At 34.8% G+C, this 25117-nt stretch overlaps 8 protein-coding genes across 8 annotated transcripts; 4 read left to right on the top strand and 4 right to left on the bottom strand.

Annotated features, from left to right (window-relative positions):
• Nucleotides 1-1233: 1233 nt before the first annotated feature.
• Nucleotides 1234-4366, bottom strand: LOC130676230 (nucleoporin SEH1-A). Its single transcript, XM_057482331.1, has 5 exons — nt 4049-4366; nt 3819-3975; nt 2295-2556; nt 1954-2187; nt 1234-1731 (listed from the first exon to the last, which is right to left on the bottom strand). The coding sequence occupies exons 1-5, from the start codon at nt 4157-4159 to the stop codon at nt 1392-1394; spliced, it is 1104 nt and encodes a 367-aa protein (XP_057338314.1). The 5' UTR covers nt 4160-4366; the 3' UTR covers nt 1234-1391.
• A 109-nt stretch (nt 4367-4475) lies between these two features.
• LOC130676115 (anillin-like) lies at nt 4476-8325 on the top strand. Its single transcript, XM_057482114.1, has 3 exons — nt 4476-4661; nt 5815-7964; nt 8048-8325. The coding sequence occupies exons 1-3, from the start codon at nt 4635-4637 to the stop codon at nt 8196-8198; spliced, it is 2328 nt and encodes a 775-aa protein (XP_057338097.1). The 5' UTR covers nt 4476-4634; the 3' UTR covers nt 8199-8325.
• Nucleotides 8326-9206: 881 nt separating this feature from the next.
• On the top strand, nt 9207-12168 carry LOC130676103 (ribosome biogenesis protein BOP1 homolog). The gene is made up of 4 exons (XM_057482104.1): nt 9207-9453; nt 9539-11476; nt 11547-11646; nt 11721-12168. The coding sequence occupies exons 1-4, from the start codon at nt 9358-9360 to the stop codon at nt 12068-12070; spliced, it is 2484 nt and encodes an 827-aa protein (XP_057338087.1). The 5' UTR covers nt 9207-9357; the 3' UTR covers nt 12071-12168.
• Nucleotides 12169-12263: 95 nt separating this feature from the next.
• On the bottom strand, nt 12264-14199 carry LOC130676154 (tRNA (adenine(37)-N6)-methyltransferase). The gene is made up of 3 exons (XM_057482186.1): nt 13968-14199; nt 13561-13911; nt 12264-13484 (listed from the first exon to the last, which is right to left on the bottom strand). Exons 1-3 carry the CDS (start codon nt 14051-14053, stop codon nt 12278-12280), a joined length of 1644 nt encoding a protein of 547 aa, XP_057338169.1. The 5' UTR covers nt 14054-14199; the 3' UTR covers nt 12264-12277.
• A 119-nt stretch (nt 14200-14318) lies between these two features.
• LOC130676143 (uncharacterized) lies at nt 14319-17431 on the top strand. Its single transcript, XM_057482161.1, has 2 exons — nt 14319-15483; nt 16226-17431. The coding sequence occupies exons 1-2, from the start codon at nt 14471-14473 to the stop codon at nt 17382-17384; spliced, it is 2172 nt and encodes a 723-aa protein (XP_057338144.1). The 5' UTR covers nt 14319-14470; the 3' UTR covers nt 17385-17431.
• LOC130676273 (uncharacterized) lies at nt 17399-18096 on the bottom strand. The gene is made up of 2 exons (XM_057482414.1): nt 17649-18096; nt 17399-17557 (listed from the first exon to the last, which is right to left on the bottom strand). Exons 1-2 carry the CDS (start codon nt 17968-17970, stop codon nt 17511-17513), a joined length of 369 nt encoding a protein of 122 aa, XP_057338397.1. The 5' UTR covers nt 17971-18096; the 3' UTR covers nt 17399-17510.
• A 571-nt stretch (nt 18097-18667) lies between these two features.
• LOC130676250 (pleckstrin homology domain-containing family J member 1-like) lies at nt 18668-20337 on the top strand. The gene is made up of 2 exons (XM_057482377.1): nt 18668-18896; nt 19655-20337. Exons 1-2 carry the CDS (start codon nt 18806-18808, stop codon nt 20131-20133), a joined length of 570 nt encoding a protein of 189 aa, XP_057338360.1. The 5' UTR covers nt 18668-18805; the 3' UTR covers nt 20134-20337.
• Nucleotides 20338-20478: 141 nt separating this feature from the next.
• LOC130676138 (protein Aster-B-like) lies at nt 20479-24493 on the bottom strand. Its single transcript, XM_057482146.1, has 9 exons — nt 24261-24493; nt 23855-23942; nt 22873-23179; nt 22606-22798; nt 22256-22536; nt 22040-22192; nt 21819-21963; nt 20763-21739; nt 20479-20699 (listed from the first exon to the last, which is right to left on the bottom strand). Exons 2-9 carry the CDS (start codon nt 23899-23901, stop codon nt 20565-20567), a joined length of 2238 nt encoding a protein of 745 aa, XP_057338129.1. The 5' UTR covers nt 23902-23942; nt 24261-24493; the 3' UTR covers nt 20479-20564.
• Between the last annotated feature and the right edge of the window lie 624 nt (nt 24494-25117).

Genomic DNA, 25117 nt, shown 5'->3' with positions numbered 1-25117 from the left:
AATTTTAAAACGCGATGGACATTTATGATCCTGAAATTGACAGACGATCAAAATTTTTTGGTTTTTTATTTAAACAAATTAATGACATAAAAAAAAAACTAAAAATATGCACATTTAGAAAATTCAAAAACCATAGGTGCAATTTTTTCAAATATTTTTTTTTTTTAATTTATTGTGGAGAAAAACAATCCAAAAATTATTAGACGTCGGCTAACTTCAGTATCATGGACATTTTCTATACATAAAATATGAAAACTTGAGTTTCAAAAATTTTTTTTCAGTCTTTTTTCTCGTCTCAAAAAACAGTCAATTTTTTCGGTACATTCTAATATATATATATTTATATTTTGCAAATGAAATTCATTCCGGTCATAGAAAGTAAAAAAGAAATTTAAGAAAATATCAATTAATTAATTAATTAACAAAAATTAAATAAATTTGTCAAAGATAATCTTCTAGAAAACTTATATAAGTTATAAGTTATAACAGTCTAGCTCTTGAACTAGAGGTAAATAAAATAAATATCTTTGTTGAAGCAGCAATTAAATTCTCTTCATCTAAAAAAAAACTAATTTACCCAAAGTTAATGCTTAATAGCTCATATATAATTTTACACCTTTTTTCTCTCAAGTTGCTACAACTTGTATTGACTTAGCATACTTTTAAAAAAAGTAAAAACTTCCAGAATACTTAATTATCCTCAAACTACTATCTAAGTGTATTACTTATATAATTTAAAAAACATTTTCAATCAAAGCCAACTTGTACTTAAAAAATAAAAAAGTAAACATAAGTCCTTAGAGTTTTAATTTGAATATAAAATATTTAAAAAATGTCACGGGACATTCGATAAAGTATATGCATATTAAATATTTACTTTTTTACTCTCGAGTACTCGAGGACTGACGGCGGAGGCGGTAATGCCGTTTCACTTGGATTACCCAACCAAACAGTCTTACTAAATCGTCCTTTAATCACAGGTGCCTGCCATTTATTTGCCGGGACAACATTTATCATCGATTTTTCACAGCTCGCCTCAGCAATAGCTATTGTTCTGTAACTGAAACAAATACAGACGATGTACAACTAAAAAGAAAATCACCGACAGCAACAATACCTCAGTACAAACAAGCGACAGGTGAAAATGGAATAGAAGTGGATAAAATAAAATTATAAAAATACTCAAAGACTTAAATATTTTAACAACAAAAATATTTATTGTTATTTATAAATATTATTATTATTATAAATTTACAGCTTTAACTTGTGTACAATTCCAGTTTAACAATTGTTGATTTTACTTATCATCATTTTATACTAATTAGTGCGCAAAGTAAAAATAATTAAAAAAGAAAAAAAATATTACGGTGTAAAAATAAATAATCCGTAAATTAATGCCACGGAACCTGATTCGGATGACTAATAGATCCCAATTTATAGTACCTTGTTGTTGATAATGGCAATTGTGTGTTATTTGATTGTCCAGGTGGTGTTCCGCTCTGGGATACTTCGGTACTCAGTGTTGAAGTACCGTCGCCTTTTAACACAGCAACACACTTCCAATTATTTATATAATTATCTTTCCATAGCCTTACACATCCATCATCCCCGGAGCTGGCTAAAATAGTTCCCATTGTGTTCCAACAGACGCGCCAAACGGTGCAGTAATGATCGTCGAATTGTGCGGCCGTCGTTATTTCAAATCGTGATAGACCGTTTTGGGCGCTATCCCTATCAATCAAAACATTATTAATTAATACTGATAATTAATTCCCAGATCAATACTACAAATAATTAATCATCGCCTAGTATAGCTCCCGTAGCATTTTTAAAAATTTAAATCCTCAAAGCGCTCGGTGATCTCCATTAATATTAAAAAACCCAAGTGCTCATTTTTAAATCTCTTTGAGATTTGTCTTGAAAAAAAAAATAAATAATTAATTAAGAACTCACTGAATAGGCTTCAGAGTTATGATCCGAACATCTTTGGTGGCAATGGCTAGGGTATGATAACTCCTGCCGAGGTTCGAGGAGAAAGCGATATCGTGGACGGGCTCGACGACGTTCGATATCGTTTCGGTCCTCGTCCAGCGTCTGCTATTTTCGGAGTACTCGTAAATAAAGACTTTGCCGCCTGCCGCAGCATTAGTGTCGTCGCTCCCGACAGCAATCATTGGCGGGTGGAGTCTAAAATAAAAAGGCCATTAATTATTAAACTATCAGCAGTAATCAATTATTTATTGTCATGAGACAGTAAAACATTTATTGATTAATTAATCAATTAATAAAATTACCTAGACATTGATGGGTTCCAGGAGATACAACTGCAAGCGAGCTTGCAATTGATATCGTGCTGCAGAGTCCATTGGCTCAAATTCATAACATCCGGTGCTTCATAAATTCTAATTACACCATCAGCGCTGCATGTTGCTAATATTAATCCTAATGTTTTAGGGCCGAATTTAACGTCTGTCACAGACGTTCGCGAATCCACTAGATTCGTTCGTCGTATCCAGTGACGCATGCCGCGTTCATTTGGTCCAGAACTTCTACCAACTGTTTATTTTAATTAAATAATTATTATTTTTTGTAAATAAATTATCTCATTAATTTAAAAATCACAGCAGTAACTAAAATAAATATATATAAATTTCTGGAAAATATATGAGATATAAAGTGCAATCAAAGAGCATGGGCGAGGATGGGGTGTGGACATGTGGGGAGGGCGTAGAAAAAAGACAGAAAGGTTGGGGTGTAGGATACGTGCGAGTGATTTAGAAACATTTGAGCACTTGGTAAGAGGCGAGAGTGCGAGACTTGTAAAAAAAGAGGTGACTGACAGGATGATGAAATGGGATGAAATAAATAATAAGAATGAGGTCAGGCAGTTATTAGGGGAGACCGGGCATGGTTGTCACAGAGATCATAACAGAAAACTTAAAGAACGAAATACGAACATTGATCGGCGTGGAAAGGGAGGTCATGCCTTCGCGATTCTTCGAGGCCGATCGATTAACCGATGGTTACAAATGACCCTGTGACAACCATACCCAGTCTCCCCTATTGAGTAAGTTGAAGGGTGATGTGGATGAGGATTTGTGTGCCTACTTTCGGGAAATTGAAAGTATAATTAATGACTCCTCGGTAGCGAAAGGGATTTTGGTGGTAAATAGGCAAGACAAATTTTAGATTATAGTCAGAAAGGTAAGAAACCCAGTACCCAATTAGGGAACTAGTATTCGATCAGGGAGCTGGTAAATGATCAGGGAACTGGTGTCCGCTCAAAATATCCCATACAAAAATAACCATAAAAATAAAAACTATATACTAAAATATCTTGTTAACAATATCTGCATACATTAATATCCAATCGATATAATATAAATCTGATATGAATAAATAAATGAAAAAAATTGATATGAAATGGTGGCAATAAGTTTTTATTACCAGGTTATTATTGTATCTGGTTATTTTTGTACTTAGATATTAATTACAAGGATATTATTGTGTCTGGTTATTTTTGTATCAAGTTATTTTTGTAAATAGTCATTTTTGTATCAGGTTATTTTCGACTAGTATTTATTGTGATGGTTATTAAAAACAGGGTATTTAGGACTGTAACCCAGGGAACTAGTGTTCGATCATTCATATATTTGTATATCTATTTACTGATATATGAAGTGATCGAGTCCTTGTTCCCTAATCGGGTACTAGGTCTTTTGTTTTAAAAATAAGAAAGACGAGGTACAGTATGTAAATAAGGAAGAGATTGAACGAAAGATGGTGTAAACATATCGTAAAATCATCGATTTTTTTACCGATTTCTTCCCAAACAGATGCAGTACGATCAAAAGAACAAGTTGCTAATACTTGTCCAAACTCTGGATGTGCCCAGGTTACTTTCCAAACAGAACCACTGTGCGCTTTCCATGATGCGCTCAAGTGCCAGTTGCCTTGATCGTCTTCGTCCCAGACCTGGATCATAAATAAATAAATTAATTAATTAATTAATAATTAATAAATAATATCATTCATATATTCTACTGACCTTAACAAATTGATCACTAGAACACGTTGCCATACGCTGGCCATAATAATCATAGGCAATATCATGGATCAGATCCTTGTGCTCCGCGTACAGATTGTGCGCCTCAAACATTTTTATAAAATAACTTGGCGGTAAAAAAAAATCAGGAATTTAAATATGACATCAATTGAATTAAATAAACTCGTTACTGTTATTGTAAATGATATAAATAAAAATAGTGATTAGTAAATAAGCTGACAGGTTATGTTGTTGTTTAAGCGTTGGAGCGTCGAGGATAAATTTAAACTCAGCTTCGCTGGTTACTCGACAGAGGGTTCAAGTATTCGGTAATTGTGGCCAGAGAAATGCGAAAAATCCAGCGGGAAAATAACAGAGCCATTGCCCATTCCAATAGATACAGGAAATAAACAAATTGCCGAATCTTCATGACCTGCAATGCATTATTATTTACTTACTCATCGGCTTGTAGTTACTCCATTACCACTTTTCTGTCCCAGTCCTAGACATCTGTCTGTCTTTATCTGATTCGGAAACCATGTGGTTTTTAATGTTGTTTTAATTTAAATAATTTATATTTTACGTCATTATGGACAATACTAATACTTTTACTACTGTGAGTATTATTTTACATTCATTATTATTATAATTAAATAATAATAATTATTATTATTATTGTAATTAATATCTTAATTACGATAATAATAACCAAGATAAATATTCCATTGCTATTTATATTATATATATAACAAATGAAATAATTAATATAGAATTTCATATACTGGTATAATTATTTTATTTTAATTACAATAATTAATATATTTAATTAATAACTCAAAAACTCAATGAATTCTGTAATAATTAAATGTGCATTTGATTTAAATTTATAAAAATTCAAATATTTTAATCAAATTATCAAAACTTGATTATTTAAATTATGTGCAAAATAATTAAATTAATTTTGTTAAATGTTTTAAATTGTACAGAAATAATTAATTATTTTTAATTAATAAATAATAAATTAATATTAATTTCGATGAGTGAATGTAGCAGAGACTAATTTAAAATTATTAATAAATAGAGTAAATAACTGGTAAAATAAAATTTTAAAAAATGCGCATTTTAAAAATTTAAAAATTAATAAGTGCATTTTTTTATAAATTTTTTTTTTTTTATTATATAGTATATTTATTTATAGTTTTAAATTTATCATGTCTGCCACATTCACACTCGGTAATTTTATGATCCTGAAATTGACAGACAATTCAAAATTTTCGAATTTTTTTTCTACAAATCAATTACGAAAAAAAAAACAAACTAAAAATATGCACATCAAGAAAATTTTAAAAACTATAGGTACATATTTTTGAAATATTATTTTATTCATAATTTATCTTTAAAAAAAAGAATTAATGAATTAGACCTCGGCTACTTTCAGTATCATGTAATTTTGATATTAAATATTTTTATATGATACTGAAGTTAGCAGACGTCTGACAGTTTTTGAATTTTTTTAAAAAGGATTAACTATAAAAAAAAAATATTTTGAAAAATTGCATCTATAGTTTATTCAACTTTCTACATGTATATATAATTTTAGTTTCTTTTTTTTGTAATTTATTTGTTGAAAAAAAATCCGAAAATTTGTAAATGTCTGCTAACTTCAGGATCGTATTTTTATACCATTCGATTTTTATTTGAATTTAATAATTAATTTTATTAAAATTGATGACTAAATAGTTTTAATTAATTTTTTTTTAATTATTTAGCGTATGATACGACGAGCTAAGAATAAAAAAATTCATAATAATACAGTAAATGATAACACAAATGAGTATGTTAAGAGTAAACACAGCACACATTGTCCTATTGATGATAAATCAGGCCAACGAGGAGCAAAAAATAATGGCAACTGTGTTAGAGTAACGTCGACGACGACTACGACGAGTTCACAATCCAATGTCAGGACAATAAAGACCCTAGCGGAAGGAAACAACGACTCGACAATAACTTCGCTCTCGGCTAAAATCAATGACCTCGATGCTCAGATCGCAGATTTGGGAATTCAGGAAACTTTGCCAATTACCACCCAGAATGATCGTCAAAAAATTTATCCCACGCTGAGAGACATGAGGCCTCAGTCGATGCTTAGTGATAAAAATGTTGGGCCATTGATTGCTGGAGATGAGGAACAACCTGCCCCTTGTGTTGATGACAATGATAACGTTGTCGAGAATCCTGATAAGTTTAAGACGCCAATGAAGCCGCCGAGACGTAAACCTAATTTGGAATCAACGCGCAAAGCTTCTCCGAGGTCAGCACCGACTAGTCAAACCAACTCGCCGAATATTGAGTGCACGGTGTCGACGATAATGCAGACTGAAAGTCCGCTGTCTGTTGCACCAGCTAAAGACGGAGACAAAGAAGTCAACTTGGGCAGCCCGATTCTGCCTGATGAAGTTGAACATTTTTTGGAGAACGCGCTGGGTGATGAATTGTACAATAGTTCAATCACATACGGCGCGGTAATAGACACTTCTAATGTCAATGCTTCGGACCTGATGTCTCAAACCCCTTCAAAGTCTTTCATCAGAAGAGTAAAAAGTTTCTTCAGCCGTCGACGATCAACATCCAAAAGTAACTCGCAGTCACTGATCTCGCCGCCAAAAGAATCGAAATTATTGAACAGGAGTGAGAGAAATTTTAAATTGTACAGGTCACTGTCTACGAGAGTAAAAAGAAAATTACGCGGCAATGTAATAAAAGAAGAAAGCGACAACCCGGTAGCTACAGTACCCGACTATCTTCAGCTGCCGAAGGACAGCATTAATAGCCAGAGAATTGAGAAGCTGCTGCAAGAAGTCCGCATACAGACGACGATACTGAATCAAGCGAGCAAAGCTCTGGAGATGTGTCAGCTCAGGAAAGAATTCAACGCGAGTCTAGAGGAAGTTGAGTCGCAACGTCTGCTGCTGCTGGCCGACATTCGCAAGAGACTGTTGCTCCAGGAGCTCAAGGATCTCAGCGGGATATCAGATGACTTCCAGCAGCTGAACAAGTCAGAAGACCCGACTGTGCAGTGCGGTAGCGTCAGTATCAAGGACATAAAACTGACTCTGCGCGAGTGTCTTTACCGAGAGTCAGAGCCTGGAGAAATACAGGAGTGGTTTGTAATTGTGATAATGGAGGGTACAAATGTCTACGCAAGTTCAGCGATTCCTTGTCCAGTTGAAACCATCATGATGGATTTTCCAGGGTTCGGGTGCGTAATGAACGACTTGTCGCCCAACCTCAAGATATTACTTGAAGTCTACGTGCTAAAATTGACCACCGGGATAAATTATCAGCACGAGCTCAAGTACCATATTGGGAACGATGAAAAAAGTCCTACATGTCCATCACCATCAAAGCTCTTGAAAAGAGTCGAGCGTCATCCCCTCTCCCCTAAAACACGTCGTCCAGTGTTTTTGTCCTCGTCATTCACCGTCTGCGGCAGCGTCGAGCTTACGCTGAGAGACCTGACCATCAACTCGCCCTGGCCGCTAGTTGGAGTTCCGCGGGACTCCATTCTCCTGGGCACCATCGGCCTGGATCTCACCTGCACTCTAAACTTCTCGGTTGACCACAAAGGTTTCGTTAATTACCTAGACGAGTACGATGGCCTGACTTACTGGACTCGCCGCTGGTGCGTAATCCAGGGCAGCTATCTCCTGTTCTGGAATTACCCAGAAGACCAGGAGAACAAACCCCCCGCTGTTGTCATCGACCTGCACACCTGCGCTTCTGAGAAAATAAATCATGTCACCAGGTCATTGTGCGCTAGACCAAGGACTCTGCTCATCGAAACTCTTCGTCAGAACACCGCTAATGATAAGACCAGTCTAATGATTGAATGCCATTCGGGATTCACAGTAACTAAGTAATTATTTTATACTTTTTTCTGTTGATAAAATTAAAAGTCATTTCATTAATTATTAATTAATAACTTTTTTTTTATTCTAGACATTTACTATCATATGAAACGACTCGTGAACTTGTAGATGTCATGGATAAGTTGAATTACGTGATAGGAATTCTCCGTAAATGGAAAATAACGAACACTATCCGTCCACCTAAACCACCAAGTTCACCGGAAATGGTTTCCGAACTATAAAATTTATGAATTGTTATCGTAATTTTTTTTTTTTTTTTATAGTATCAGTAATTCAAGTAATTATAATAATAGTTGATATATTTGTAGTAATTTAAATATGACAATTAATATATTTGATATAAAATAAAAGTAAATATTCAAACAATAAAAAGATACGTGGAATTTTATGATCCTAAAGTTAGCACGATCCTGAAGTTAGCAGGCAATTAAAAATTTTTTGATTTTTTTTTAATAGTTAAATTTGAAGAAAAAAAAAAACTAAAAATATGCACATGTAGAAAATTTAAAAGACTATAAGTGCAATTTTTTGAAATATTTTTTTTTTTTATAATTTCTCACTTAAAATAAATCCAAAAATTATTAGACGTCGGCTGACTTAAGTATCATAAGTTAGCAGACAATTAACTATTTTTGAATTTTTTTTTTCAACAACTCAATTTAAAAAAAAAAAACTAAAAAAATGCACATGGAGAAAATTTAAAAAGCTATAAGTGCAATTTTTTGAAATATTTTTTTTTTTTATAATTTCCCGCTTAAAATAAATCCAAAAATTATTAGACGTCGGCTAATTTAAATATCATAAGTTAGCAGACAATTAAAGATTTTTGAATTTTAATTTGAACAATTAAATTTGAAGAAAAAAAAAACTAAAAATATGCACATGTAGAAAATTTAAAAGACTATAAGTGCAATTTTTGGAAATATTATTTTTTTTATAATTTCTCGCTTTAAAAAAATCCAAAAATGATTAGACGTCAACTAACTTAAGTATCGTAAGTTAGCAGACAATTAAAGATTTTTGAATTTTTTTTTTCAACAATTCAATTTAAAAAAAAAAAAATGCGCGGGTAGAAAAAAAAATCTATAGGTGCAATTTTTCAAAATATTTTTTTTTTATAATTTATCGTTTTTAAAAAGATCCAAAAATTATTAAACGTCGACTACCTTCAGTATCATGGAATTTTAAATATTGGCGCGCTCACTTCTAGCGGGAGAATTTGAAATTATTTTCATAACCTCTGAGCATGTGGGAGATGGAAATAAAATAAAAATTTACACGTGTGTCTAGTGTCGGTATTGAAAGCGGTCGGTGATGAATTTATGTTTTAATTTGTATTTGTAATTTAACTTTTATAATTATTTAATTAATTAAAATAAAATGCCGCCTACGGCTAAGAAAACGGTCAAGAGGAAAGTGAAGCCGGAAGTTATTTCGGAGGATAGAAATGTGCGGAGTGAAGAAGAGTCTGAAGAGGTTGGTTTTTAAATTGTTTATGATTTACGATAAACATGTGATTATTTTATTAATTATTATAATTATTTTAATTTATTTTATTTAGGATTCAGGAACTGAAGACTTGCTGGCTGCTGAATTTAATGATACTGTAGATAGTTCTGATGAAGAAGTTGATGAAAGTGAACCTGGTGATTCTGATGGTGAAGTAGATCAAGTTGTTTTTGAATCTGATGATAGTGATGAGCTTGAATTTGAAAGCGATGATGATGATGATGATGATGAAGAAGAAGAAGAAGATGATGATGGAGATGATGAGGAAGAAGAGGAGGATGATGATGATGATGATGATGACGATGGAGAGAATGAGAGCGAGGAAGAGAAAGATGTAAAAACTAAAAATATTTCTAGTAAAAGTAGCAAAGAAAAAACTAAACCTGATAAAATTATTGCGGTAAAGGAACAAATAAATAAAAAGAAATTAAATGGAGCAAAAATTGAAAGTAAGCAACAAAAATCTGTAGAAAATAAGAAAGACGAAAATATTGATGACAAAACACCTGGACAACAAGTAGATGAGTATGAATATGACAGTTCTGATGAGGAAGACATTAGAAACACGGTAGGAAACATACCAATGAAGTGGTACGATGAGCACGAGCATATTGGTTACGATACGGAAGGAAGAAAGTTGATAAAACCCCAGAAAGGTGATCAGCTGGACAATTTCTTGAAGAGAATGGAAGATCCAGATTTCTGGAGGAGCGTCAAAGATCCACAGACTGGTCAGGACGTTGTTCTGAGCGACCAAGATATCGAGCTGATCACCAGGATACAGAAACAAAAAATACCTGATGCCAAGTTCGATGAGTACGCGCCCTGGGTCGAGTGGTTCACGTCCCAGGTAGAAAAGATGCCGCTGAGAAACTTCCCAGAGCACAAACGATCATTTTTGCCTTCGAAGCCTGAGGCCAGGAAGGTTTCCAAGATAGTCCACGCGCTGAAGATGGGCTGGATGAAGTCCACAGCTGAGCTGGAGAAGGAACGCGAGGAAAAGAACAAAATGCCACAATTTTACTTGCTATGGGAAGCTGACGATCAGCCTGAAGACATGCGGAGGATCCATAAGCACATTCCAGCTCCAAAGAGACACTTACCAGGTCACGCTGAGAGCTACAACCCGCCTCCCGAGTATCTCTTTGACAAGAAAGAGCTCAAAGAATGGAACAAGTTCAAGGACACACCTTGGAAGAGGAAGCTGCACTTCAAACCCCAGAAATACAAGTCGCTGAGAGAAGTTCCAGCTTACCCTGACTACATAAAAGAAAGATTCCAACGTTGTCTGGATCTTTACATGTGTCCAAGAGGCTACAAGATGAAGCTGAACATCGACCCAGAGCAACTGGTCCCACAACTACCAAGCCCGCAAGATCTCCAGCCGTTCCCCACCACGCTCTCGATGATCTTCAAAGGACATACAGACATGGTGCGGTCGATGACAACACAGAACAGAGGCCAGTACATCGCTTCCGGTGGCGATGACATGACCCTGAAGATCTGGGAAGTCGCCACTGGCCGTTGTATCAAAACTATACCCTGCGGCGGAGTTGTCCGCAGCGTCGCTTGGTGTCCCAACGATGCGATATCTCTCATCGCCGTCGCCGCGGACAAAAAGGTCTTGCTGATAAACCCCGGGGTCGGCGACCACCTGGTCACCAGCAAAACAGACAAACTCATGGAGATCATTCCCCAGAGCGACGTTATTGTCAGCGAGAGAGTCCAGCATGCCCTTCAATGGGAACAAGCTAGTGGTGATAACTGGACCAACGGAATCAGGGTTGTTTTGAACCACTTCCAGACAGTAAAACAGATTGTTTGGCACGCCAAGGGCGATTACTTTGCCACAGTGATGCCTGAGGGTCAGAACAGATCAGTGCTGATCCACCAGTTGTCCAAGAGGCGGTCCCAGGTGCCTTTCAACAGATCTAAAGGTCTCATTCAGTGTGTTCTGTTTCACCCCATCAGACCTTTCCTGTTTGTTGCTGTAAGTATTACATCTTATCAACTCAACATTCATATTTTTTATACTCCAACTCTAAATTAATTAATTACAGACGCAAAGGAACATCAGGATTTACGACCTGGTCAAGCAGGAAATATTTAAAAAATTATTTTCAAACTCACAATGGATCTCCAGCATGTCGATACATCCAGGTAGTCAATCAATTCATATTTTTACCGCGAAAAATTTAATTATCACAGGTTTTAAATCATCTATTTATTTCCAGGTGGTGACAACATCCTCGTGGGGACTTACGACCGTAAAATACTTTGGTTCGACTTGGACTTCAGCACGAAACCCTACCAGACTTTGCGGCTGCACGGAACTGGAGTCCGCAGCGTGGCCTTCCACAAACGCTACCCGCTGTTCGCGTCTGGATCTGACGATTGCAAGCTCGTTGTGTGCCACGGGATGGTTTACAACGACCTTCTGCAGAATCCGCTGATAGTCCCGCTTAAAAATCTAGTTAACCATGAAAAGTTCAATGACTTCGGGATCCTCGACGTCATGTTCCACCCGATTCAGCCCTGGGTCTTCTCTGCCGGGGCCGACAGTACAATAAGAATGTACTCATAAATATTTTTTTGTTATTACTATTATTATTTTTTACTTATGACTGATAAAATCATTGCACATATAATTGAAATAAATAGTTTTCGTAATAAACATAAAAATTTTTTAAAGTTAATTAAGCATTTTGAGTGAAGCATTAAAATTATGTATAAAATGCCACTGAGTTCAAAAATCTTTAAGTATAAAAAATATTAATAATTAATTAATTAATTAAGATATCGGTGAGTGACCTAGACACTGCCATTCAGGTTCGCCACATTCGCACGTACGTCCAGCGTGACGTACCAGAAAGACCGTCACGATATGTCTAGTATCGTCAAATCTACAGCTGATGTGAAGGTCGTTTATTAAAAATGTGTAAAATTGATTGGCCCACCGCTGGCGCAGATAAACAGACCGCGGATCCTCGCGCAGTACATTTAGAATCGCGCGTTTCTGTTCATCAGCTTTGTCCTTTACTATCTCAGTGAGTTGTCTCACGGCTCGCTCATTGAAGACCACGGACAGCGACTGGGAGAGCGGCTGCGAAATCCAATCGGGAACACGAACTTGGAATTGATTGTCTGGGGTATCAGTGCTGGATCTTGTGGGAAAGTTTTGAAAAGTCCCAGCAGCAGGAATACTCTGAATATTACCGACAGTAAGTGACGGTCTCAGTGGCTGTGATTCGAATCCTTCTTCTCCATCAGGCGCCTCCCGGACTCCCATTCTGATAGGCGAGTTATCTAGACGAGGATTCAACGCACGTCTGTTAATTAAGTCCATGTCAGTTACACAGACGATGCTGGGTCCGTCAGCGCCATCAAGAAGTCTCGAGTTCCTCGCGTCTTCGGACTCTGGTAGACCACTCGGATCAGCTCCCGTAGCTTGAGGATTTTCTGATCCAAGTCTAGATGGCCCAGGCACTGGATCATCAACCGGTCCATTGCTCGCTTCCAGATTACCATCAGCTAAAGGATCCAAAGGTCTCTGGGATAAGTTTAGATCATTACCTATGCCCTGGAACTCTTCAGCCTGCAGTCTCATCGCCAACTCCTCGTCTCTCGACACATCCAGCTGGGCTTCACCAGCAAAACACTCAATATCTCCATTGGCAGTGTCATTGTACAGATCCAATCTTTCATCAAACTCCTGGACACTTTCGCGTCGTATCTGCTGCTCCACATGCAGCGGGTCGTCATACTGAGGAATGTACGGCTTTATATCCAGCACCGGGGTCCCGTCCACAGTGTCGACCCCTTCAAACAAAATAGTGTTCCCTTCAATATTTATTATCTTGACCAAACTCAGACCTATCGGACACGGCCGGTGCGGTGACCGCGTAGAAAATACTCCCGTCCTCGCGCCATTGAGTCTCGGCGGCGCTACTTTGGCTCTCACATGCGTCGAATCATTTCTATGAAAGTGGAACAGAATCCTGTCAACCAGAATATCCAATAATTAATAATCTAATTATAAATTTGTAATTTCATTGCTAATTAATTCAAAATTACCACATGTGCGAGTAGTCCTCAAGTCCACTGAGTGCATGCTCCGGGTTAGTGAACACAGTATTAAATAAAGTTATTTTCCCACGTGATTCTTTGCCGATTCCCGGTTGTCTCGGAGTCCCGCGTTTGCTAGGGAACCCCGTGTTGATGACACCAATAGGTTCTAGAGTTAAACTACTGGTTGCTTGTAAAACAGAACAAGTCGAAGTTGAACTTGATGTCAAACTCGAAGTCGAGGTCGAAGCTTCAACTGCCGGGTCAGTAATTTCAGCTACAGCGCCTTGGAGTCCAATAAGACGTTTTATGTTACCGACATCTTTTTCAAAAATATACTTCAGGCCTTTTATCTGTTGTCTGAATAAAAAAATTACTGTAGTAATAAATAAATGTAATTAATAATAAATAATTACCTTAGATTATTAAGTTCACTTCTAGCAGTATTTAGTTGCCCAAGTAAATGTTGAGGATCAAGTTCACTGGATACATCAGCATCCATCTTGACATTTTTTAAATTTATTTATTTATTTATTTATTTATCAAGACCAAGATGACCGCTGGTTCAGCATTCAAACTTTAGGTTAACGTCAGTAGCCCTGGTCAGTTGTCATATTTCAACATCTTGCTGATAATTTAGCTGATTAAAATAATTCAGCCAATGAGAATTTCAGATTTAGATCTAGATCTCCAGCTGGGAAGAGAGAACTGGCGACACCAGACGCGGGAAAATGGAACCACTGGACTGGGGGCAGCTGTTTATTTATTCATTGTTACAAGTTATAAAACATGCTGATCCTGATGCTGAACTGGTGAAATGCTGATTGATAAAACACGTGAAAGTATAACTGATAGTTATAGTTGATTAATAATAATAATAATATCTTTTGTATATTTATATAATATAATAAAATAAAATATGTATCGTTCGCGTGTGATAGTGACAGCAAATATTCCTTTGAAAAGAAAATTTCGTAACCCGGTTAAAAAACCAGATGAAGATGGAACCAGTACGTTGATAAACGTAAACAAACAAGAGACAAATGAAGTATGTGAAAAAATAATTAAAACTGAGGAGATAATTAACGAAAAAGTTCCTCAGGCTGACAGCACAATAAATAAATCAAGTGACAATAAATTAAATTCAGAATTTAATGACTTTGATAAAATAAAAGGCAAAGTTGATGCTGATGCTGATAATTCAAATATTTGTACTCCAGCTGCTGATAAACCCAAAACTGATGATATTCCTGTTACTGTTGATGTCACTGATGGTCCTGATACTGTCACTGATGTTCCTGGTGCTGTTCCTGATAGTGCTGCTGATGCTTCTGACACTGGTGTTTCTGATGCCGAGTCAGTTTCAATTATTGCTGCTACTGAACCAAAAAAATCAGTTACTAATTCCGAGACTGGTTCCCAATCAAAATTGCTGTCACGTGGATGCTTCATGCGACCAGTGCCCAGATTAGACGGTCATGGAAGAATTCGCAGGAACAGTGTCCAAGGAAGTGGAGCCAGTGCCAGCGAATCTGAAGATGACAGTCGCCGGCATTTCACGGTACCAATTAATACCAATGGCATCAACAACAACAAGACAGACAGTCTGGATAATAATCAGTGTAGTATAAAAGTTAGTTTTAGTAGTAGTAATAGTAATAATAATAATGTTAGTAATAATAATAACAATAACAGTAACACTGACAATGAAACGTCAACTAGTCTGACGAAGAGTAACGTCAGACAGAAAAAAAAAATTGTCATTTCTGAATCAGCGCGAAAACTCGCAGAAGCGAGACGAGAGTTTCAATTGAAATACGAAAACCACAAGCCAGATCGTGCTAAGCTTACAATGTATGACTTGATACATTATAATCCTTCGACGAACCCAATGAAGCAAATAGAAACTTCAAATAGAGATATTGCTCTGAGGTAATTTATTGTTCTATGTGGCTGCTTTAGGATGGTCGTTAGAAATTAAATTTTCTCAGCCCCATAAAAAGCTTCTTTTTTAGTCAAAAAATACATGGGGAATTTTGTTTTTTCTTTTTAAGTAAAAAGAACACGTGCTGCAGGACGATCAAAGTTCATTTCTCGATACAATCGCGGTTTTTTTTAAATATCTCATTAAATATGCAGATTGAAGGAAAAAATCATGGGAACAATTTTGTAGGAAATTAAATTCTTGACAAAAAAGGTCATGTTCATTTTTTTTATAAAATGTGTATTTATGAAGACATTTTAAAAAAACTTTTTTTAGATCTTATCGTAATCCTTTAAATACTCAATTAATAAGATCTAAAAAAAGTTTTTTTAAAATATCTTCATAAATATGCATTTTATAAAAAAAATGAACATGACCTTTTTTGTCAAGAATTTAATTTCCTACAAAATTGTTTCTATAACTTTTTCCTTTAATCTGCATATTTCATGAGATATTTTAAAAAAATTGCGATTGTATTGAGAAATGAACTTTGATCGTCTTAAGGCACGTGTTCTTTTTACTTAAAAAGAAAAAACAAAATTCCCCACGTATTTTTTCACTAAAAAGAAGCTTTTTATGGGGCGCCTGAGAAAATTTAATTTTTAACGACCACCCTAGTCTGCTTATTTTTATTTACTGTTTTTTTTTTTAAGGAGAGATTGGATTTAATTGTTGGTTTAATTGTTTCAGATGCCAGGCGAGTGAAGAAGAGTTGGAAGCAGACATCGATGCTGACGATCCGGAAGACGGTGGGATGCCGGCGCCCCAAGTTAAAGTTGGACCTGATGGACAATTGATACTTGATGAGCAGAGTCTTGTCATTGAGAGAACTGGTGTGGCAAAACAACGGGAAGCGCTGGCCAACAGCGAGGCTATTATTGATGACAACATCTACGGAAGCGGGTTCTATAAACAGCGATCGAGGATGAAAGAGTGGCCGAAGTGGGAGACTATTAAATTTTACAAAGCGTTGAGTACTATAGGGACTGACTTTTCGTTGATGAAAAGTCTGTTCCCGAAGCGTTCGCGTAATGACATCAAACGTAAATACAAAAAAGAAGAGAAAATTAATAGGAAGCTGGTGGAGAAAGCGCTGTCTTCTGGTTTGCATTTTGACGTTGATTTATTGAAGCAGGAGTTGGAGAGCTTTGATAAATTGGAGGCGATTTCAAAACACTCTGGTGATAAAATTAAAAAGGGTAGACGGAAGAAAGCTCAGCGTAGAATCGCTGTCACTAGTTTGGGACAGGCGGCGTTGGACAACGAAGAAAACCAGGAGGTGACTGATAAAAAAAGTAAGAAACCACCCGGTAACAAAAGTACAAAACCCGACCCACCAGTTAACAAAAAAAAGAAGAAACTAAAACGCGCTAGATCAATATCTATTCAGTCAAATTGCGATGATTCCGCGGACGCTGGCAGCGAAAGCGACACCGAAGTCTACAGACCCCGACCAACTCGCTCAGGACGGGTTCCAAAACCCAAGAAATTGCGAATAAACTCAAAGCACATCCTGGATAACATTCTCGGTGATAAACTCGATGATGTAGAGACTCCCAGCAAAGATACTCCCGATCCCATCGCTGGAGATAAAATACTGTCTCTAGAACGGGACGAAAACTCTGGCGCCGACATCAGCAACGTGGAACCTGGATCTCTGGTGATCGTCTCCAGTGAATCTGCCGAGGAACCCGGGAAAACAGAGGTCCAGGTCTACATGGTAAAGTCCACTGACGCTGCTCAAAATTCTCCATCAGGTTCAGGTTCAGAGCCTGTTCTTGCCACAGAAATGATTTCCGTGGTTACTAAAAATCTTATTTCTCATCACGATGAATTAGATATCGACTGAATAATTATTAGATATTAATTTTTTATTATTATTATTATTATTATTATTATTATTATATAAAATGAACTTATTACTTTTATCATATATTTATCATATAACTTATAATAAATAATTTATAACTTTTTGCTATGAGTCTTTGATGAAACTGCTGCGTTTATTGTCCATGTTGATAACTGGAACAAAATGGAAAATGAATTAATTAATTAATATTAAGAATTAATTATTTTATAATATAAGTGATTGTTTAATTTAAATAAAAACTACCTCGATCCATGAACCGATCAGATATTCGTGATCCATAAATATACCAGGCCCCGTAGATCATAAATATTATACATAAAAAGGTACTGATGAATACTTTTAGCAGAAGTATTTGAAAATTATCAAATGACAGGTAATTTATAAACTGCTTATAACAATCAAACATATTAATATATGATACATCTTTGGTTTTTACTTTGTTTATCAACTCTGATGACAATCCAAAAGTATCTAGTGTCAGTGTCATTATAGAGGATGACAGTTTACGGACTATTTCAGTGAAGGTTTCGATGTACAATTCCGTGCTTTCTAAAATAGTATTCATTGTGATGGTAATTATATTTGAACATTTATTTTTGTTTTTTATTTATTTCAAAATATAGGAAAAGTGTAAAAGTGAAAGTAAATAAATAGCGTGGCACTGTTATGTAAACGTCAGTTGACTTCAGAGCAGAGAAAAATATCATCCTGAAGTTAGCAGACAATTAATAATTTTTTAATTTTTTTTCACATAATTAATTACAAAAAAAAATCTAAAAATTGCACATGTAGAAAATTTTAAAAATTGTAGATGCAATTTTTTGAAATTTTTATTTTTTAAATTCGTCGTTTGAGAAAAAATTCAAAAATTATTAAACGGCTGATTCAGTATTAAAATGTGAGTGTGAATGCAGCTGACACCTGTCAATTTTTTAAATTTTTAAATAAGTTAATTAAATGTAAATCGAATAAAATAAAAAAATGCGCATGTATAGAATTTGAAAATCAATGGGTACATTTTTTTTTATTTTTCATTATTTCGTTTATTTGTAATTTTAAATTTTTCTCATCTGCTACATTCTCATGACAAAAATGAGACTGAAATCAGCTGTCTAATTTTTGTATTTTTTTTTTAAATGAATTAAAAAAATGTATTTCAAAAATTGCACTTGTAGTTTTTTTAATTTTCTACATGTGTATTTTTTTTTTTATTTTTAAATTGAATTGTTGAAAAAATGAGAAAATTGTTGATTGCTAACTTCAGAGTCATTTAAATAATTTGTCGCAGGTGAGGGTAAGCGCAGACTTGGAGCCAACTTCGGTGACATGTCAATGCAGACAGAATGTTTCAATAATCAAATGTATAAAGTTATTTTAATAATTAAGTGGCGTAAAAAATCATGAAATACAATGAAAAAGAGTTAATTGAAATAAGTCGGGGTATTGGTGAACTGGAAGGACGTTTGAATCACAAACGGGCACATAAATCAGGTTTGCAATTAATCACCTAATTTTTTATTGTTATTTTTGTCAGGGCAATTGTCAGGATAATTATAGATTTGCTAAATGTCACTTTTTAAATTTTAAATCAATGAGCTCAAGTTCTAGATAAATTTATCAGAAAGATGATTAATAAATTTTTTTTTTTGAAAATTTTAAATGAGTGTAAATGTAGCAGACATACGACAATTTTTTAATTACACATAGAAAAATTAAACAACTAAAGTAATAAAATTTTAAAAAATGCATCTACTGAATTTTGAATTTTCTAAACATGCATTTTTTAAATTTTTATTTTATAAACATTTTAATTTATTATTTCAAAATTTAAAAAATTGTCAGATGTCTGCTGACTTTACGATCATAAATTTTTATAGTAATTAAATTTTAATTTATAATTAATTAATACTCCAATTACTTGTTGGTTTAAAAAAAAATTTTTTTTTTCGAAATCATCTTGACTGAAAATTTCAAATATTTTTGAATAATTAGAATATAAATAAAATCATCAGTTAAGGAAGTAACTGTCAAATGATAATTATAAATTTATTAAATGTCATTTTTTAAATTTAAATTACTCCCCCTCATTTTATCTCAGAAATGACGTCTCGGAAAAAAAATCTCAGCAAAAACATTTCAGTTAAACGTCAAACTAAAAATATCTCAGTCAAAACAAATTTCTATGTTAAGAAATTAGTGAGTTATGTAAAGAGAGTCCACCATTTCACATATTAATTTTTGCATTTCAGTATTCAAAGAACGATGGTTCAAACTGAAAAGCAACTTGTTATTTTACTTCAACATCACAGAACTAGGGCAGGTTGACGAAAAACAACCTGCTGGAATAATAATCCTCGAGAACTACAACGTCAACACGGATGCCGCGTCAGAAGGACCATTTGCTTTCAGCATCGTGTTCAGAGATGAGCAAGACAAGCGTCACATTCTGACCGGGAGGTCTGAGTCACAAGTCAGCCAGTGGGTGTCTGCGTTGAAGCAAGCGAGCTACGAGTACTGGCGCTCCCAGCTGATTATGCTTCAGGAAAAATTATGTCAGAAGACTGGTAAAGATCCATTACTCATTTTTCCGCGTAACCGCGGAGTCATCAGAGATGAAGCCTGGAATACAACGACAACTTTCCGATCTCACATACGTTCATTAACCGGTTCCACGTCCTCGCTGACGTCTGTTATTAATAAGGAAACAAATCTCATCGAGTTATCGTAGCTATCTACCTTTTGTACAGAGATTAATAATAATAACTGCATTATTGACAACCAAATATATTTATTGATCAATTTAACAAACATTTTCTTTTTGTTTTAACTATTTAATTGTGCTTACTGTAATTATAAATAGATTCTGGTTGATGAAATGTAAAATTAATAACTATTTTGATAACAATAAATCAGTAAATTATTTTTAAATAAATTCAATTTTTTCTAAATGAGTATCATCAGTAAGACAATACCAGGAATTCATGATGATTTTGTTTTTTTACACGAAAAAAATAATATATATATAAACATATATTTATAATTTAAAATATACAATTAACGAGCAGCTACTGGAAGGAATATCGGACCTCGTTGGCTCAATATTTTTTTTGTTCTTGATTACTTACATAATTACATAATTAAATTAATTGGTTTTTAAAATTACATATCTTCATGGTGGCGTTGATCATCTCGGTCATTATAAAACCCCTTTAAATTTGGTTTTAGTACTGAAAATACTTTTTCCGTCGACGTTGGATGCATGCTCTTTTGTAATTCGATCAACGAATCCTCCGTCTGGAACAAGGATATTTTTTTTTATCAGGATTTGTTTAGAAAATTTATTTATTTAATATTTACCTGTCTAAGTAATTGTGCAGCTGTATGCAAAACTCGTTGCCACTTGCGCATCTCAACATTATGAAGGCTCTCTTGCTGCTGCAACAAATTGATCCAGTCCTCCTCGGACTTGGGAGTGCTCCTGAGAACATGTAGATCCATCACAGTATAAGCAGCAGCGTCTTCGAGCCCCCATAGTTTGTAATAAAGCAGCCCGTTGATTACCATCAGACAGAGGACCGCGATCAGCAGGATCCAGTTCATCAAATTCGTCGGCTCGTCGCGGATTTTAGAGGCGCCGCTGATGACATGCGGCGGTTCCGCAACAGAAGCTGATAAAGTTGCTGGCAAATCGGGGGCGTGAACTGGCAATGAAGGACTAGCACCAACTGCGCGTCTTCGTCTCCTGGTTTTCCTCTTGATCCCGTTGCCACCAGAAGTGTCCTCGCACTCAACACTCAGCGCCTTGGCGAGACTTCCAAAGTACTCTTCCATTCCCGCCCAACCGTTTTTCTCAATAAGACTCTTCATTACAGACCACACGTGTTTTTTAAATTTTATTTGAGAATAAATTGACAGATTTGTTTCATTTTCCGACACCGCGGTCATGCAAAAGTGACTCAAAACGCTAAATGAGTCTGCGTAAGGGATTCCTGCATTGGAACTCTCGATGTCGATGGAGTACCGGTGACCTGGACGACTGCACGGAAGCATTATCTGGGTCTCTGTTACCTGAGAGGTTCGTGGACCAACTGGCTGAGTCAGTGATACTGTCAACGAGACTGTTCTCATTTTCTGTCCAGTCTCTGGATCCTGGGTCCAAGCTGACTGGATCAAGTCAGTGGTCTTGCGCGCGGTGTGAAAATCCAGGAAAAATTTTGAACTTGTAAACAGGAGCGTAAATAATTGATCAATATGAATCGGTAAAACTATATTTGTTATTTGACGACCGTCGTGTGGTGCCGTGCAGACGGTGCCGCCTCTTATTCCTAGTCTCACTTTAAAAAAATTTAATATTTCATTTAAAATGAATGGTAATAAATAAACAAGATAAATATTTGAATAGTAAATACTCACGTGCATGTTTTTCAGCCTCACTTTCAGTCGTATCGCTCATATCGGTCGGGTCTAAATTAACATCTGGCTTAGAGTCAATTTTATCGATAGCCTCAGGAATGGGATCAATTGTTGGATGCCCATTGTCTGCAGGTGTTGCTTCAGCCTAGACAAATAATTACAATTATATTTATATGTACATATGATATATATTTATAAATATTTAATAATTATTAAAATACCTCTGAAAAAGATTCTGTTGATAAACGCGATGGCAATTTCTCCTCTTCCGGCGCAGCTATAGGTGGAATGTAGTCTTCGTCATCCGAAGTCAATCCTAATTCTTCACCATAGCACGCGTGGACAAGCGACCACATTTCCGCGTTGCTCATTGGCTGTAAATAAAATAATGCAGCATTCCACTATCGAGTTAAAATTTTATTTTTTAAAATTTATACCTGGCCGATAAGTGCGTTTTGCCATACGCGAAATAACATGAGGTAAGTTTTATCCCTAGCACCAAAAGTTGTTAAAAAAAATTTATCCTTGCTAGTGCATATTGAGATAGCATTTGGTATTACGAGAGCTGTTTTTTCTTTGGTTATTGACTCGACGTCCTTCCAACGAAGTGAGACCAGAGTTTCCCACATAAATATATTTGCATAAAAACAAACATAATTTTGCGATACGTACAACCGTCCATGGACCAAAATTTCCCGCTGTAAGGCACACGAATAATCTAAACAACAAATAAATATCATCAGTAAACAGTTTTACAATTAAAGAATAAATATGAATAAATACAAACCTACGACCAATCTTTCGTCATCAGGAACATCTTTGAAAATTCTTTTGAAATCTTCAGAACGCGATTTGTACGTTGGGTAGAGAACGTTGTACCAAGATGACTTTTTTTTACTGCGGTCAGTTCGTGCTTCCTTACGAATTTCTGTTGTACTGCGGCCAGGTTCTGTCGAATCTGATGATCTATTAGCTGGTTCCTGTAAACAAAATTACTGTCAAATAAATACAACAATTAATTAGACACTTAATTAATTTAAAAAAATTTTAATACCAATAATTGATCATCAGTTTTAGCCCAGTTGTCATGTTCTCTGAGCGATAGATTAGATGCCGATGACCCGGTTGTCTTCCAGTAATCTTTTCTATTACAAATTTTTGGACTTGATTGAGGTGATGAATTTGGACTAGGCGGTCGATTACTGCGTTCATTATCATTTTTGCTTGAGGTCGAGTCATTAAGATCATCCGCAGAAAATTCATTACCTGACTTGCTGGGGTTCAGTGCGCCCAGCGATGATGAATTTATTGAACTTATCACGTCGTGACTTGACAACAATAAATTTTCCACAGATTTATTCCTGCAGATAATAAAAATTTATCATAAGTCTATTAAACAATGACTTTTTATCAGACAATAACGTATCGATTATTTATTTAAAGTTAAAACGCGTACTCTACGCGAGCTCCGCTGTATAGAATATCAAAGTTAGTCAACGAATTCGACATTTTTGGTGCTTCGGCTAATAAATTTAAAAGTGTCGCTAGAAATTTAGTAGTGTAATCAACTGTCATTTCCTTGGTCGCAAAGCGGCTGGATATTATTTACATATAAACGATATTTGTTATTTTTTGCTGTTACTTCTATTTTATATTTTTCTCTTATATCTTTTTTATCATCCAGATGATGTTATCTGTTTCTTTAATTTGTAATTTTAGTATCATTTATTTTTGACCTATTGTTTCAATAATGTACAGGGTAGAGGTACCGTTTTTGGTCACTTAGGGCCAGTTTTGGACACTCGAAAAATTAAAATAAAATAATTTGTAAAAGACCCAATAACATAATCAATTTTTTAAATATATCTAAAGATATTTCTATCCCACTATTAAAATGGAAATTTTATTTTACACTTTTTCATTAATTTAAATAAAGGATTTAATGTCCAAAAATGGAGCAGTGGCCACAAATAGTACCTCTACTCTAATTGCCGAATGGCGTAAATAAATAAATGAATAATTAAATAAATACTCACATATTTGAAATTGGATGATCATGAAGAGTTTCCTTTTCATAATACATTTTTTTTCCAACAACAACAGCCAGAACATAATTAGTGCTTTCTATAAAACAAGTTATCAGTTATCACGTGAAAATATATATAATTTATATTTACTGATTACCACAATTGATAATATCCTGATCAGAGAATATGATTGCATGCAAAATAACTCAACAAAGGATTTGAATTAAATGATTAGACTTTTTGAATGCTATTTTATCTAATAATTATATTATAATTCAAATTAAAAATTATATTTTCTAATCAGGATCATGATAAATAATTATTACTGTTTGATAATTGGATAGCGTCTTACTCAAAAATACAAAACTAATAAATTATTTAAAATATAAAATATAATAAAATGGGCTTCACATACCAAGCAACTAAACTCAAAGCACTTTTTAAAATACTTTAGTGGAGCAAATTCATTATTATTGTTATATTAATACCGAGCCTGGTTATTAACAATCCATTGTTGAAACTCATTGCGATATTGACAATTGATATTTTTTGTGCTTACAAACGTTTAGCTTCAGGTGACGATTGGACAATGGACAGTCAGAGCTAAAAACTTTAGACGATTGTTACTGGAGCGAGTGCTAGGAGGAATTCTGTTGGTAAACTAGATCTAGACACTTGGACCGACCAGTTGCGTTGAGTGTTACATCAGCAATGACCAATCAGATCGAAATTTGTTTCCCAGCGAACTTCATTGCAGTCGCGAACTTCAATACCAACGACTGTGGTAAAAAATATTTGAACCTTTGGTTAAAAAAAATAATTGCGATAGTTAATAATTGTTAATTACTTTGATTAATTAATTAATTAATTAATTTGTAGGGTAGAGGTAACGTTTTTGGAGACTTTAGGGCCAGTTTTGGACACTGGAAAAATGAAAATAAAATAATTAAAGACGCAGCCTTGAATAAAAAACTGAATTCGATTGAATTAAATTTTTAATTCTATTTAATTCAGATAAATTTTGTTAATTCGGTACCTAATTTAAAAACGAATTCAGTCTAATTCGGCAGGAAAACCAGAATTTGTCAAAATTAAAACGAATTTAAATAATTCTATTCGGTTTAATTCTGATTAATTCGAAAATAATCATCCAATTTCTGGTTCTCAATCCAATTTAAACTGAATTAAAACGAATTTGAAATTTTTAAATCGCTTTTATTCTGTTTAATTCAAATTCAAATTTTCAATTCAGTTGAATTCTGTTTTGCAGAA

The sequence above is a fragment of the Microplitis mediator genome, chromosome 1, assembly GCF_029852145.1.
Source record: "Microplitis mediator isolate UGA2020A chromosome 1, iyMicMedi2.1, whole genome shotgun sequence".
Lineage (NCBI taxonomy): Eukaryota > Metazoa > Arthropoda > Insecta > Hymenoptera > Braconidae > Microplitis > Microplitis mediator.
This window is presented reverse-complemented; position numbering and strand designations above follow the sequence as displayed.